Genomic DNA, 16371 nt, shown 5'->3' with positions numbered 1-16371 from the left:
TGATATTTTTTTCTATTAGAAAAATGTATTTTGGAGAGGTTAATTCTAATTTTACAAGAAAAAGTAAATTTTTTTCTTAGAATGAAGTTGTACTTTTTACAAAGACAAAAAAATAAATAAATCTTGATTTAATGAAAAACAGTGAATTTTCTTTTAGCGCTACATTGTTTTTCAGAGAATACAATTGTAATTTTGAGGAGGGGAAAAAAGTGGATTTTTGATTTAGAAATTTTTTGTTCAGACAATAAAATCATAATTTAATCTAAAGTCCTCATGATTATTTCCAGGAATAAAAACAAATTATCTATTTATTTACATTGTATTCCTTTTTCTAGAGAAAGTGGGAACGATACAAGAAAAAAGTTGTAATCCTACAACAAAAATTGTTGAATTATTTTAAATAAATTTCTAATGTTCTCTGGCAAACAAATTGTAATGTCTTGAGAATAACGTTATTTTTTTTCAAGAAAGCCAAAAACTCTACTTTTTTGCAAAAATTCTTTTTTAAAAAAATTTAATACTTTTTATGAAAGCGTGGAAACTCCTCCCTAAATTAACATTTAAAATAATAATAATGTTTTTAAATGAATTAAAAAGTTCCAATTTTAAATACGAATATATGAATAAAATTGAAACCTTATGAAAAGGTATTTTCTTTATGAGAAAGAAACTGAGATACTTGAATTTTGTTTAAGAATGATGTTGATAATTCATCACAAAAAAATGTAACATTTTAGCAAAAGAGTTATAATGCTATGAGAATAAAGTCATTCTTTCAACGAGTCATTATCTTTATAAGAAACATGTAATTTTACAGGTATAAAAAGAATGACCTGAATGAAGAATCACTTCCTGATCTTACAAGAAAAATAGCCATGCTACAACAATAAAGTCATATTTTCCCTTTTTTTAATACAATGAGAATTTTTTGGGGAAGAATTGTTCACTATCTACCATAGTGCTGCTTGTTGTGAAGTGAGTTCAGTTCACTGTCACCATACAACGCTCATATCTCAGGTTTGCGCTCATAAGCCAAAGCAAAAACACAGGACGAAACGGCGGCTCGTATCTCAAAAAGTCGGGTCACTCGTATCGCAAGGCACCGCTGTATTTTTTTTGTAGTGTAATTTGTGTGTGTTTTTAATCTCAAGTAGACTATTGTATTGGTCTTCTGACTGGCCTCCCCCAAAAGAGCATGAAACATCTGCAGCTCATTCAGAAAGCTGCAGCTCGAGTTCTGACCAGAGCAAAGAGGTCAGAACATATTACTCCAATTCTAAAGTCTCGACACTGGCTCCCAGTCAGCTATAGAATAGACTTTAAAGTGCCGCTGGTCTATAAATCACTAAATGGTTTATGTCCTGAATACATTAAAGAAATGCTAATGGAATATAAACCCAGTAGGGCTCTGAGATCTACAGACTCAGGTCAAATAGTCCAAAGCAAAGATGGTGAAGCAGAGTTTAGGTGTTATGCTGCACAAAAACGGGAATGAGTTGCCAACAGAAGTCAAGTGTTTTTAGGTCCAGGTTAAAAACTATTCTTCTCTTTTTTTTTTTTTTTTTTTAACCTCATGATTGAGCATTTTAGAGTTAATATTAAAAGTAGTAAATATTTGTTTTCAAAATAAAAAAGTAACATTGGATTATGACAATAACACAAAAGATTCCAGAAAGAAAGGCCACTTAACATGAATAAATAGTGATATTTTTGGGGATTGAAAAACATTTTGTTCAGAATTTTATGAGTGTAAAGTCATAATGTATTGAGAATAAACGCGTATTATATTGAAAATAAATTGTGAAGAATTCTACGAGAATAAAGTTGTCTTTTATCGAGACAGAGGAAAAAGTCTGGTCTCAGACTGAATGAATCTTTTGTGTGGCTAAAATAGCGAATGCCCTTGAATGCGTGTGCGTGATGAGAGGATTTAGTGAACGGAGGGAGAAGAGATTGCCGCCGGGGTTGAGGGAGGAGCGCGAGCGCAATTGAATATTCCCCGTTTGTTGCACACGCTCGCTCGGTATGCCGAGTATGCGTCGGCAATTATTCATGAAACGGATCCGCAAGACAAACACGAGTTCAAACCCGGCCGCACTTTTTGCGTGCAATGTGATTATTTTCATTTGAAGACCTTTTTATGGCTGGAATCATTTCAATTAGTTTTACATCCCCCGAAGCAACATTTGACTCGTAAAAGAACAATCATGTGATGTTATGAGCGCACACACTAACTTTTATGTACTTATTGTGTGTGTGTTTTAAAGTGATTTTATTATTTTGTATTTTTTTATTTTTTGCATAACAAACGCAGCTCACCGTGTTCTTCATGGATTATGGTGAAAATGAACAACCAATTAATGAATATTTTTTATGAGAGCAGAGAATGTTCTGAACTCTCGTTTTGATGTCAGTGCCATTAGACGGAGCCGAGCAATGTTGTCCAGAGGAATCAACAAACAGGAGAATTCGGGTCATGCGGAAAATAGCATTACTTGGAAAATAACATCAAACAGTCGAATAGTTTTTGTTAGAATTATTATTAACACGACTTTCGAAAGCGTCACATTTTGTAGGAATTAAGTCACGTTCAAAAGTGCATGTGAAAAGCTGTAATCTTACAAGAATAAAATGGTATATTTCTATTCTGATATACAAACTTTATTCTCAGAAAAATGTCTTTCTGGGGGGGGGGGGGAAATAATAATTCTAGTCGGATTACATTTCCCTCCCTCAACATATTTCCCCCTTTTTAGCCTCTCGTTTGACTTTTGGTTCAAAATGCTGCCCCTCGCCTCTTAACTGGAACACGTACAAGGGAGCACATAGTGTCATTCCTATTCTGCCCTACTTTATTGTGCTCATCTTTAAGATGACCTGAACTATTTCGTCCATGTAAAGCAGTGATTCTGGTACTAGCGCCAGTAGTTATATGTGGGATCCCTGTACATGTAAGCAAAGTACAGTTCAGTTGTATTTGACTTTTTAGTTCAATACATTAATCTTTTTTTAGTTTTTAAGCTGTTTATGTATATTTTTATTCAACTTTTATGTGTGATACATTTTTAACTTTTGAACATGTTGGAAGTTGGACAAGTTAAGGCACCTCACACTCGAACAGAGTATGGATGTGAGAAAAACGACGACAAAGGTCACGGAATGAATGACGAACGGCGTGTAAAAAAACCTGCTGATGTTCAAGTCGAGCCGAGGTCATTTTCTCTGCTTTCGGTCAGAAACCAGTGTTTTTGGTGAAACCAATCCATGTTCGACTGCAGATTAAGAAGAGAAAGCGGTAGAAACAAAACAAAATATTTTCTTTTGGCATAAAATGTTTGCGAAGCACTGCTGGAGAAGATTTCTACCACATGGTGGCTACATAAGTCATTTTATAAAGTGCAGTCAGTCAGAAGCCAGAAGGCCACTTGCGCCTGTCTGGCCGTCTTCCCAGAAGCGGGGAAGGAGGAATCTCACAGACCGATAACGCGATTCAAAATCGTGGCGGCAGCCCATTCGCACCTGCGCATCGACACACACACACACACACACACACACACACACACACACAGTGAAACTGTTTAGATAGTAAAATATTTTAATTAAATATACAGGAGGTCATAGCATAAAAAAAATGTCTAATTTTTTTGTCTGGCTCGCCAGTTGGCTGATTGGTAAACAGATGGCTACTGTATCAAAAAACACTTCTGAGGATGCACAAAAAAATTAAAAGTGAAACCATAACAACAAACAAAAAAGTCAATCTAATCCTTAATTGAAAACATAGTGTTTGTTAGAGGCTAGATTGTGTCTAAGCGACTTATTTTTTCTCTCTCTCATACATATATATATATATATATATATTTATATATATATATATATATATATATTTATATACTGCCTTTGATGCTATTTACAGATTATAACAGTTTTGATATGATAACCACCACTCTCGCGCCAGAGCGGTGCGCTATCTACAGTGCTATTTATTTACACACACACATACATACACACACGCGCGCACACACAAGACGACGACAACGCAAGAGAAGAAAAGGGGAAGTTGAAATTGATCCCGTGTATGGATTATTATTATTATTATTATTATTTTCATACAAGGGCCACATTCAGTGCTTGTTCATTGGGGACAGTCACAGAATTTGCACACAGCCGTGGAAAACACTTCTGATAATTCATTCAATATCCTTGATATCCATTTTACAGACTAGACTGTCTATTAGTGCAGGATGCTTTTTCCTCACTAGTGAACTAATTCACCCCACGAGTAGAATGACTGTATTACTAGTAATCTTTTTTCACTACTAATGCCACATTTGGCCTACGAGTACGCAATCAAACCTTACTAGTAAACTACTGTGCTGCACTCGTCTACTAGGCCCAACTAGTGGGCATGGATCATGCCCTAGTAGCCTCCTGGAATCCTGCTAGCACTAAAATGCTCACAAGTAGTTGGATATCAAGGATATAGCTATATCTTAAGGTTCATGTACTAGTTGTTGCACTAGTGCACTCAATTGTCTTACTAGTGAGAAAAAGGAGCATACTAGTACATGGACCTTAAGTTGGATATCCTTGATATCCATCTTAAAGTCCATCTACCTTTTTCTCAATAGTAAGACAATTGAGCGCACTAGTGAAACGACTGACTTACTGGTAACATTTTTATCCCACAACTACTGTCACTTTTGCCCCATTAGCATGCAGTAAAACCTTACTACTAAACTAATGTGCTGCACTAGTAACACTACAAGGCCCCGTTTGGAGGCATGGTTCACACACTATTAGCCCCCTGTTACGGAAAATTACCAGTCGTTCTACTAGCGCGCTGAATTGTGTAACTAGTGAGGACAAAGAGTGTACTAGTACAAGATCCTTAAGATGGATATCAAGGATATTAAATAAATGCTAAAAGGGTGTCCCATGGACATCGGGCATTCCGGGCCAAATTTGAGCCTAGTGGTTGTAAAACCCCCCACCCCCCCTCCTCGCCCCCCCTCGGGTTCATTATTACACGCTTGGCTTTACTTTTATGGAGTCTGCTACCTCACATTCAAGCACACACAGACGCAAACTGTGCTTTAAAGGAGACATGTTAGGCATCTTTTGCCAACTCATTTTCATCCACAAGAATTACAGATTGCTTCCTCGCTGAAGTTAACTTGTTTTGAGGGGGCGGTGCTGTCGTGTGCAAATGAGCCGTTGCTCACCCCGCTTGCTCTACTGCAGGGCCAATGCTTTTGACATCGCGGCGAGCAAGGGCCGGAGCCAGGGGGTTGCGACGGAGAGCGGGCGAAGGTCAGAAGAGCCCAAGTGAAGGCGAAGTAAAAGCACGGATTGCAGTTCGTGAAGGCAGCACTTCATCTCGGATCTGTGAATGTGGCGCATGCAGCAGACATGCTGTCCCATCAAAATTCAGCACAATTCAGAAGGGCTCTCTCACTGCCACATTTCGGGAAACAAGCAGGTCTCAAAAGGTTGTATACAAGCTAATAAAAAAAGAAATTTTCCACAATATGTCTCCTTTAAAGTGTAAATGACCACCTGTCATAGAAAATAGATCAATTTCAGCACATGTACACGAGTGTAAAGCATTTCTTAACAAACTTTGCACCTCACCAATCACGTGTGGTGGCCCAAGTGCAATCCGGACAGTAAATCACTAATTTCTAATACCTGCTCCCTCCCACAATTTAGTGCTAACAATAATAACGCGAGACGGGCAAAAGGCACAGATATTTGCAAAGCGTCCTAAGTGTCAACATTCTTACTCCCCCCCCCCAAAAAAAATTCATACAGTGGATGTTTCTTTTTTCAGCATGTTTTGACTGTAAAATGTTATTTTTTTCAAGTCATGAATAATAAGAGCGGTGAAATGCTTGTGTGTGTGTGTGTGTGTGTGTGTGTGTGTGTGTGTGTGTGTGTGTGTGTGCGTGTCGGGGCACAAGCGTTCTGCAGCAGCCGGCTGCTTCATGACGCTAGTGCGACGAGCTGCTACAGTCCATAGATCCTTGATGAGATCTTTCAAATAAAAAAAAAAAAATAATCCAAGCAAAAAGCCACATTCATTCATGTGAAATGGATTTGGACACGTCATGTCCCACAGCACCTCTACAGGTTACATTTGTCAACGCACTCCACTGCACGGTACCCACTCGGCTCTACTCATTAGTGCCGCTTTTCCACTGGCATAAAGACCTAGTACTACCTGGTACTATTTCTTCCCGAGGTAAAGCCACTTGCTGTCACTCACAGGTGGAGCAGATTCAGTCTTCAAAATATGCATGCTAATGTTAGCTTAACATTGTATCGCCGCATTCTCCGCTCGGCTGCAGCTGTCCAATTTCTCGTTGCTCATCGTCAAACTTCTCCTGACTACAGAAGAACGTGCTAACCACTCGACTAAGGTTTTGCCAGTTAATTATCCGTAAATGTTTATTTATTTTTTCAGTTTTTATATTTTTTTTCAGTTTGTTATTTTTAGCATGTCCCATGTCCAACCAATTCAATTAATGCAATGTGTTTTTTTTTTTTTTTTTTAAAGTTTCCTGTGGTACTATTGTGGAAAAATGACCACCCCCGAACCGAGGCGGTACAGTGCAGTATAAAGGCAACAAAAAAGTGGAGCCACTGAATGCCAATGACATTGACATATTTTGGCGACTCTTGGATACGAAAGTTCCTGTTGTAGTGTTTCAAGCGACAGTTTTAGCCCTCGGACGCAGTAAACAAAAACGGCGCGACTGCCCGACTCCCGCCGACGGAGAGTCAAACCAAAAGTGAGCACATCCACGTCAGAATTGTGCAAATAAGGATAAAAACAAAAAGATACAGTAAGTGGTGATAAAAATACACAACAGTGCAAAGTATATAAACAAATGTATAACCTAATACAAAAAAAAATAATGGAATTTTCAGTCTGTCTCACAGATTGAGTTTTACAATCAGTCGCCACCCCTCCATCTGACGACTGCTTGGCAGGGGGAAAGGGAGTCGGGACAAACCAGGTGTCCCTCACAGTCTAGTGCTGGGGTGTACCGAGGACAGCTGTGGCGGGGGGAGGGTGGAGAGCGGGTACAGGTGGTGCAGCAGGTCCCCGTAGAGAGCCGCCCCGCCCGGGTGCCTAAAGAAGTGGTGCGGGCTGGGGGCAGAGGCCAGAAGCTGCCTGTGGAGCATCATGGAGTGGAAGGCTAAGGGGGGCACTAGCGGGGACACGGCCGACTGGCTCTTTAGATACTGCAGGCCCGGGTGTTGTTGGAGTCCGTCCTGCGACACCAGGCTGCCGGGCGGGTACATGCCGGCGTAGAGGGGTGCGGCGTGAGGCAGGGGGTAAGTGGTGGCCGGGTGGCCCTCGGGAAGGTGGTTGTTGAGGTGGACCGCGTGGGCCGGCTCGGCGAGTTTCAGCTCCTCCGGGTCGCTGCGTCGGATGGCGGTAGCCGGGTGGATCGGAGTCACGACGCGAACCTTCCTTTCCGGCACCTCCTCGCCCTCCGGTTCCCCGAGGCTTCGTTTACTGGGTCGGACGGGGCTGGTGAGGGATGAGTCAGATGAAGATTTGGGACTGAGAAAGGGTGGTGACGGGTCCTGCTTGGGAGGCGAGATGGTCATGGGAGGAACTCTACATGCCTTAGGGTGGGAGTCCAAGCCCTGGTGCACGATGGAGTAAGGGAGGCCGCAGAAGGAGGGTTTGGAGAAGGTCGACACCCGCTGGGAAAGCGGTTTGGACATGGTGAAGTCTCTGGGTTCGTCCTCTGCTTCTCTGCTCTCCCCTCGAGTCTGCGCTTCGTCGCTGTAGTGCGATCTGTAAGCGAGGCCTTCCTGCTCCAGGCCTCCAAAAACAAATCCCTGCCCCCCCTCCCGGTCCCTGGGGAAGTGCTCCCGCCGCTCTCCATTGGAGTATCCAGACATCCTGTCCTGGCTCAGGCAGTTCTCCGTTTGCCTGTACAGACTGTGCAGGTGCGGGGATGAGTAGCAGTCCCCGGCGAAGCTCCGAGCCTGGAGAAGCTTTTCCGAAGTGTTCTCCACAGCATCCCGGTCCTGCGTCCTAGGGAGATAAGGCTGCCACGGGGCAGTGACGTGAGGCTGCAGGAGGTGGTTGCTGCTCCTCTCCTGCGGAGGCTTGCTGCTCTGCGCGTGCTGAATGACCGACGGACGGAACATCGGCGCTGCCTCCGGGATGTTGTCGGACATGTGCTGCCTCTGGCCTTCCTCCTCGCCTTTCCTCTTGTCCGTGTCTCTCTCGGGAGCAAGAGGAGGCTGGAGAGACGACATGAATGAGAATGACGCTGACTCGCACACTTGGGAGAGGAGCTTCTTTTTGGCTAGAGGAGACATGACGCCTTGACCTGCTTTGCAGTAGGCGGCCATCTGTGCGGGAGTTTCCTTCCTGATTAACCCATAGTCCTCCTTCTCTGGCACGGAATCTGCCCTCAAGTCTACGGACTGCCTATCCTGTTTACACATGGGTAACACCTTGCCAACTCTCCCGCCATGACTCTCCAAGGAGTCTTTGCCCCGGATGGAGGACTCGGGCAGCGCGACATGTCCGGCGGGTTTGCTCTGGTCCCAGTGGTGAGGCAGGTAGGCGCTTTTGGTGACAAGGTGTACTTCAGTCTTGGCGGCTTGAAGGCCATCGCTGTTCTGCCTCCACTCAGGCTGAGTGGCTGCGTGGACGGGCCGAGGGGCGAGCGGGGCCCTGTTGGAATCGGCCTCTTTTGGGCACAGCGACATGGGCGGCTCCCCGGCCAACGACTCCTCTTTCTTCAGCGTGACATGAAGCTCCTCCTCCTCGATGACGATGGGTTCATCCACAGCCGGCGGTTCGAGGTTCATGGCCACTTCCCCTTTCACCTTGGAATCCTGCAGAAGACAATTATTGGTATCATTTGATCAATCTAATGGTCAAGTCCACAAGGTTGCTTTGTTATGTCCCGAAACCTTTTTTTTGCGCTACAGACCAGTTTAACGTTAAGCAAATATTTGACAGCAAATACAACTCACTCTTACGCCGAATGTAGCTGTTGTAATTACAGGGAGTCCTACGCACGAGCCGATCCCATCTTGGGGTAATGGGAGACAATGCCCCCCCGAAATTATGTTACTTATGTCTAGTCAACTGTGTCATTTCGTTTTGGTCGCCATCGCTGTGACGTGAGAAAGTATTGGCCCCCTTCTCAAATCCATATATTTTTGCATAGTTCCCCCACTTTACTGTTTAAGATCATAAAATATATGTAAATATCAGACAAATATAACCCAGGTGATCTTAAAATGCGGTTTTTAAATGGTAATTTCATTTATCAAGGAAAAAAACTACTCGAAGTTACCTGGCCCTGTGTGGAAAAAGTAACGGCCCCCTAAGCCTAATAACTGGCTGGGCCGTCCGTCCTCAGCAGCAACAACTGAAATCAAGCGTTTTCTATGACTGGCAATGTCGTTCACATCTCTGTGGAGATATTTTAGGTGCATTTCCTTGCAAAATTGTTTTAATTCAGCAAAAATTGAGGGTTTTCAAGCATGAATAGACTTTGTAAGGTCATGCCACTCCATTTCAATTGGATTCAAGTCCGGACTTTGACTAGGCCGTTCCAAAACCTTTGTTTTTTTTAAGCCATTCAGAAGTTGAGTTGCTGGTGTGGCACAGTGCCGCCAATTTAAGTTCATTTGGGTTATATTTGTCTCAGATTTACATTTGTTTGATGATCTTAAGCATTAAAGTGGGGAAACCATGCAAAATTATAAAAGTTCAAGAAGGGGACCAATACTTTTTCACGGCACTGTACAATCGGGCAGCTTTAGGTTGTTTCCATTAATACTGTATATGCTGCGCCCTGCGAAGTGAAATCACTTATTCTATATACAGTGGGTACGGAAAGTATTCAGACCCCCTTAAAAAAAAAATGTCAATATGGTGTGCTGTGTGTACATTAATGAGGAAAACAATTTACTTAAATGATTTTAACTAATGGCTGGAATATAACAGAGTGACAAATTTAAGAGGGTCTGAAAACTTTCCGTACCCACTATATGTATATCAAACGTGTAAAAAACAAACAAAAAAGTGCTATAACTAGGCATGTTCGATAGCACTTTTTTCAGACTAATACCAGCACGAGTATTCACTCTTGAGTACTCACTGATACAGAGTACCAATACCACTAATACTTATGATACCTAACATGTCAATTAACACAATGACAGCGAATCGTGAACCTTTCTTTTTGACGCACATAAATGATTCACCAATGTCAAACCGTCGCAGTGTAGGGCCAATTTGCTTTAAGTACCGGTGGCTGGTATCGGCAGCTTTCACGAGAAACGGCTAATGGCCTTATTTAAAAGTATCGGTTACTCGCTCATCCCTAAATATAACTTAACGCCCACTCCTTGTGGTAAAAAATTGCGAATGAAAGGTCTTGAAGTAGATCAAGTTGGCCTTCACAAAGGTCTTTAACCTCTTACTTGTGACATCCTAAAAGCTGCTGACAGCTTGTATTACATCCTCAATGGACTCTTGCGAAGTCTTTGTATGTGTTCCCATGTGAGCACAGACAAAGCGTGAAGAGATGACAGAGAATGGCATCAAGTGGTGCAGCAGCTGGCAGATGTCTGGAACCAACCTGTGATTGTTGCTGGCCCTTGGCCGCCTCCCCGCGCTCCTTTCTGGATGCCTGCTTGGCACCCGTCGGGCCCTTGGCTTTCTTGGCCCTGACGCCTTTGGCCTTGGCTGACGGCACCTTCTCCTGGCTGCGGGGTTTGGTTAGGGGGAGGGGCTTGTCCTGCTCACCTTTGAGATGCCTCTCGTACGGGAGGAGAAGCCTGCAGGGGAGGGGGAGGAAAAAAGAAATGTTGGCGCTGTTATGTCACGGAAGACTTAGCGAACATAATGGCAACTTGTTCATTTAGAGATGTTCAATGTCAGTCAGGAGGAGGAGGGGGGGAAAAAAATCCAAAACGTTGTCTTTTAATGTGAGAACTATTGTGCTGGCCACAACTTAAATAGAATAAACCTTTACTTGTGGTGCAGCGGGGAAATGGTTTTATAGCAGCACAGAGGATAATGAGACTATCAATAATGTATGTTGCATGCGGCAACTGTTCAAGAACAATACATTCATTATATGCAGAAGTGTGTCTGAACACCAGAAAGATTAGTCAGCAGCATTGTATGTAGCTAAAACCCCATACAAGTATCCATAGTGGATTGACAACTATAATACCATACAATATGCATACAATGTATATAATAAATGACTATGTAAATGTGAACAGCAGCAACAATAGTCATCAGTGTTTTATGTATCAAATAAACTATTTCCACAATAAGTGTATATAATAAAACCAGATGTGAATAAGAACAAAGGCAGCTAAAATAGTCAGCGGCGTATTATCGATGATGACCATACCACACTTTGAGCAGTTGTGAAAAAAGCACTGTATGGAAGGATAATATTAATTCATTTAATTATTATATTATTATGAAGATCATAAACTAAACATGCTTTTGAGGGTGGGGTTGGCTGCAGTTTCTGAAATGATCTGCGGCTTGTTTTAATACCTGGCATGCAATAACTAATCCTATTGTAATGACACGACGTTAGGGGAAATCCAGTCACACATGAATGCCAGAGAATGTGTGTGTGTGTATGTGTGTGTGTGTGTGTGTGTGTGTTTTAACTCCTGCTGAGACACATCACACCGCCTATTATTTGAACCTTGAAAAAGGAATAACGCTCTGCTTTTCATGGACATGATGATACTGTAAGCAATGTTTTTTTAAATATGTCAATATGAATCATCACTACAGCTGGTGTGTGCATTTTTTTTTTTTTTTTTTTTTTTTTAAACACACCGCCCCCAGATGGCGGGATTACATGCAGATGAAGGCCACGTGAGGCGACCACGAAAATTGTGTGGCTCATCCCGACATTCCAAAAGTTCACGTTTCAGTCATAATGGGGATGGGATCTGGAGCAACAATGGCTCACGTGCAAAATAAGGACTTGAGAAAATTATTTTTTACAGCCACAAAAAGAGAATGGGAAGTTGGCAGTGGACCAACTGGCGGAAAACATAGGATGAAATTCCCCGAACTGAAAAAAAAAAAAAAAATATTTCAAACAAAATTATCTATGAAGGTGATTGCTAAATGACAAACAAACAAACAAATGTTGCACATTGTAGTTTTCTTTCACCTTTGTTGGAGGTTTTCGTTTTTTGAAATGGCATCCAGAGGTGTGAATGTGAGTTTAAATAGTTGTTTGTCTATATGTGCCATGAGATTGGCTGGCGACCCCCCAAAAAACGGTTGGGTTAAGTTCAAGCTCATCCGCCACCCAAATGAGGATAAGCGCTATAGAAGATGGATGGATGGGTTTGTCCTGTTGTTCAATTGGTCATGTCGTATGTCATCCTCCTTGAACCAGGAAGTAGCAATGCAAATGAGAAAACAGACTAAGAAATTTGGCAAAATGAAGAACGAGGTATGATTTTTTTCCCACTTTTGATCACTATTAAAAATGGTATGGTCCCGCCTGTCAATTGGTAATGTCATTCTATATGAACCAGAAAGTCGTGGTTCCTCTCGTGAGCACAATGAATACATATTTAAGTCACATCAATCTCACTGTGATGTAAAACCCGAAACAAACTATCCTCAGGTAGGAGACAGTTGCTCTCGCCTACTTCCGTTTAAAGGGGACACAAAAGTAACAATGAATCAAGAAGAGATGTTTAGCTTGCTCTTAAAAAAAAGCCTCAAAAAGACTTCAAGAGGCTTTGTGGGAATTTTATTTTCCTCTCGAACAAAAGCACTGGCAGCAAAAAAGCAGCCAAACGGCCTTTCATCCAGCTGCTCTGGCAGGCCGTCGGCCAAGAAAGGAAATGTACTATTAAATGTGACTTATTGGAAAAATGCAGCGAGCGAAGGCATAATGACACGTTAATGAAGTTGAGGAACAACTCCAAAAAACAACACACGCAATGTTAAATAGCTGTTGTGTTACTTTTTTTTTTTTTTTTTTGTATAAATAGGAGAGTCAATTAGCCGTGTACAGGATATGACTCCAAACAAGGAATTTGTACTGAGGACATATGTACAGTGTGTGGGAATGAGGCTGGCTGCCTTGGCCTGGGTCAACTTGAAGGAATTTCAATACGGGATGAAGGGGGTGTGGGACAGTGTGTGGCGAATTATGTATGAGCTGAGTGAAAAATGACTGGCTCCTTGTGTATAAATACTTCCAAATGGAAAAGCCTAACATGCTATTCTGGTCAGGAAAAGCCCCCCAAAAAACTGAGCGTCAGGAAGTTCCCAACAGTGTGGGAATAATTCTTTTTGTTCAAGGTTAAATACAAAACAGCCCTCGAAATGATCATCCAGCTTTGACGCCATGCTCGGCCCACATTTAGATGGCGTTAGGGCTGGGCGATTATGGAAAAAGTCATTCATTCATTCATCTTCCGTTCCGCTTATCCTCACTAGTCATGATTATTATTATTATTATTATTATTATTTTGATTGATACTGAAATCAGGATTAATAAACACAATTATTCAATGATTTCGCAACTACCAAAACGCAACTTTAAATATAACGTAACAAGCTGAAAACAAATTAGTAACAAGTCAAATAATAATATATTAAAACATAGAAATATAAAACAATAAAAAATACAATCATGGCTAAAAACATTGGCACGCCTGGGGTGACTGTATTGTCTATTATATATATTCATTTAAATAAAAAAAAAAAGATATATATTATCACTATTCAGGCAATTAGCAAATAGAAATAATGTTAGTAATCCTAATTAACCTAAAACAGAAAACAATTTTGATTTCATGTTAGACAGTCAGGGAGAAAAAAAGCATTTGTGTCTTTTTATACAAAGTCGTGACTGTATCTGCTGTATGAGCCTTAGCCTCTTGGGGGCAGTGTGGTGCGATGCATGCATGGAGCTGCATATTGCAGTAATCTTAAAAAAGAGTAGAAGAAAGTGGCAATAACATTTTATTCAACTAGTTTTTCACAGATTAGGAAGAATACAGTGTGCCCGTGAGTATTGTTCTATTGTCTGTCTGTGTGTGTTCCTCTGACGTTTGTGTGTAAATATTTGTTATTTCAAGGTCAAGGTTTTCTCCCGTGAGCTAATGAGTTTTCCATTGACTGATCGCAAAAGCTGGCGATATCTAAAACGTTGTGTGTCTTGTATTTACATATTGAATGTGAGAAATTATTTTTGTTGTGCATTTAGTTTTACAGGCGGCACTGTGAACGACTGGTTAGAGTGTCTGCCTCACCGTTCTGAGGACCGGGGTTCAATCCCCGGCCCCGCCTGTGTGGAGTTTGCATGTTCTCCCCGTGGCTGCGTGGGTTTTCTCCAGGCACTCCGGTTTCCTCCCACATCCCAAAAACATGCCTGGTAGGTTAATTGACAACTCTAAATTGCCCGTAGGTGTGAATGTGAGTGTGAATGGTTGTTTGTTTGTATGTGCCCTGCGATTGGCTGGCAACCAGTTCAGGGTGTACCCCGCCTCCTGCCCGTTGATAGCTGGGATAGGCGCCAGCACGCCCGCGACCCTAGTGAGGAGAAGCGGCACAGAAAATGGATGGATGGATGGATTCACTTTTACAGTAAAGCCCAACTCAATAAACAGCTTAAAGCACGCTCAGGGAAGGCAGAAGTACATGCAACACAGCCTGCTACAAGTAACACAGGGTGGTTTCAGAGTGTGTTTACAATGCAGGCGCTTGCATACACAACCCGCGCCGCTGCACATTAATAATTTGTCTTCGTTTTTATGAAATAAAAAAGCCGAAATCGAGATCACGATTAAATTTCAATTAATCGTCCAGCCATAGATGGATGGCGTAGCCATAAAAGCATCCAGTCACCTATCTAATATACCTGCTTCCAGTTGTTTCATTTAGGTAAAGTCCCTAGTAGTTAGTAGAGTTCCACAAATTCAAAGCACTGGCATTTTTGCAAAATGACTGATTTAAACTCAAATGGCTTCCGACTTCCTTTTCAATGTCGGGGATAGCTGCTAGAGACATTTTCGTGCACCCTGTTATTATAGATACATCCACCAAATTTTGTGTTGATCGGTGAAACTAGTGTCTAGGGCATAGTGTTTGTAACTCTTCAGGGGCCGTTATTGAGTGACTTTGGAGGGGTTTGTTTGAAAAATCCCTAAAATACATGTATTTTCGCGAGGATACACACGCTTGCTAAATTGATATTTTTGGGGCATGTTGAGTGCACAACTTAAGAGGTTTTCCCATTTTATTATAATGGTTCACTCTTTACACTTATTGTAGATGACAGTTAAGGATGTCAACTTGCCTTCACATGATCAAAGGGTGAGTGCACAATTTATTACTTTTCACATTTTAATAGTCAGTGGATTCCTTCTTTTTAAACATGTATAACAGTGAAGGAGAAATTCAGCAATCCGTCATGTGGTGAGTGCGCAATTTATTGTTTTTCAAATTTTAACATTGTAAACTTTTTTTTTTTTTACACTTGTATGAGACAGATAAGGAGACTAAGTCAACATTCCCTCAGCAATCTGTCATCAAAGTTAAAGGTGAGTACACAATGTATTGTTTTTCCACATTTTAATACAGTGGTTGACTTCTTTTTAGACTTGTATGACAGTTAAGTAGTGAGTGCTTTTGACAAGCGCATGTGAGCGCGTTGGACAGGCGTGTGTGAGCGCATTTGACAGGAACATGTCAGTTCATTTGACATGAGCATGTAATCACATTTGACATGCGTATGAGCACGTTTGCCATGCGAGTGTGTGATCATTTGACAGGCGTGTAAGCACGTTTGACAAGCGCATTTAAGAGCGTTTGACAAGTGCGCGTTAAGTGCATTCGAGAAGCGTGTCTGAGAGCATTTGAGTACTGCTTATGAAAGCAAGAGAGCGTTTGCATGAATGAGAGCGTTTCACTCATGTTTATGAGAGAATTTGACAAGTGTTTATGACTGAAAACATTTTAGTTTTATGAATGACAGCCTTTCAGTAGTCTATGAAAGTATGAGACCTAATCCTGAAGTATGTCCCTAAAAGCCGCTCATATAATTTATTGTTTTTCACATATTTATGTAGGGCTTGATTATTAATATTATTTTTTAAATGACACTTACGGAGGTGTAATGTCAACTCGCCCTCAGGAATCAATCATCAAAGTTAAAGGAGGGTACACAATTTATTGCTTTTCACATTTTAATATAGTGGTTTACTTCCTTTTTTTTATAATTAAAAAAATAAATAAAGTCAACATTCAATCAGCAATCTGTCTCAATAGTAAGGGTGATGACACAATTGTTTTCCCACATTTTCATA

At 41.5% G+C, this 16371-nt stretch overlaps 1 protein-coding gene across 1 annotated transcript in view; it reads right to left on the bottom strand.

Annotated features, from left to right (window-relative positions):
* Nucleotides 1-688: 688 nt before the first annotated feature.
* Nucleotides 689-16371, bottom strand: part of arid5b (AT-rich interaction domain 5B) — a 125810-nt gene continuing 110127 nt past the window's right edge. Inside the window, exons 9-10 of the mRNA XM_061689873.1 lie at nt 10635-10833; nt 689-8874 (exon numbers count right to left, since the gene is read on the bottom strand). Coding sequence (XP_061545857.1) covers nt 7030-8874; nt 10635-10833 — 2044 coding nt within the window. The 3' untranslated portion in view covers nt 689-7029. The remainder of the gene's footprint in view (nt 8875-10634; nt 10834-16371) is intronic.

This window comes from Phycodurus eques, chromosome 11, assembly GCF_024500275.1.
Source record: "Phycodurus eques isolate BA_2022a chromosome 11, UOR_Pequ_1.1, whole genome shotgun sequence".
Classification (NCBI taxonomy): Eukaryota; Metazoa; Chordata; class Actinopteri; order Syngnathiformes; family Syngnathidae; genus Phycodurus; species Phycodurus eques.
Note: the sequence above shows the minus strand (reverse complement) of the source record. Positions and strands in the feature narration are given on the sequence as shown.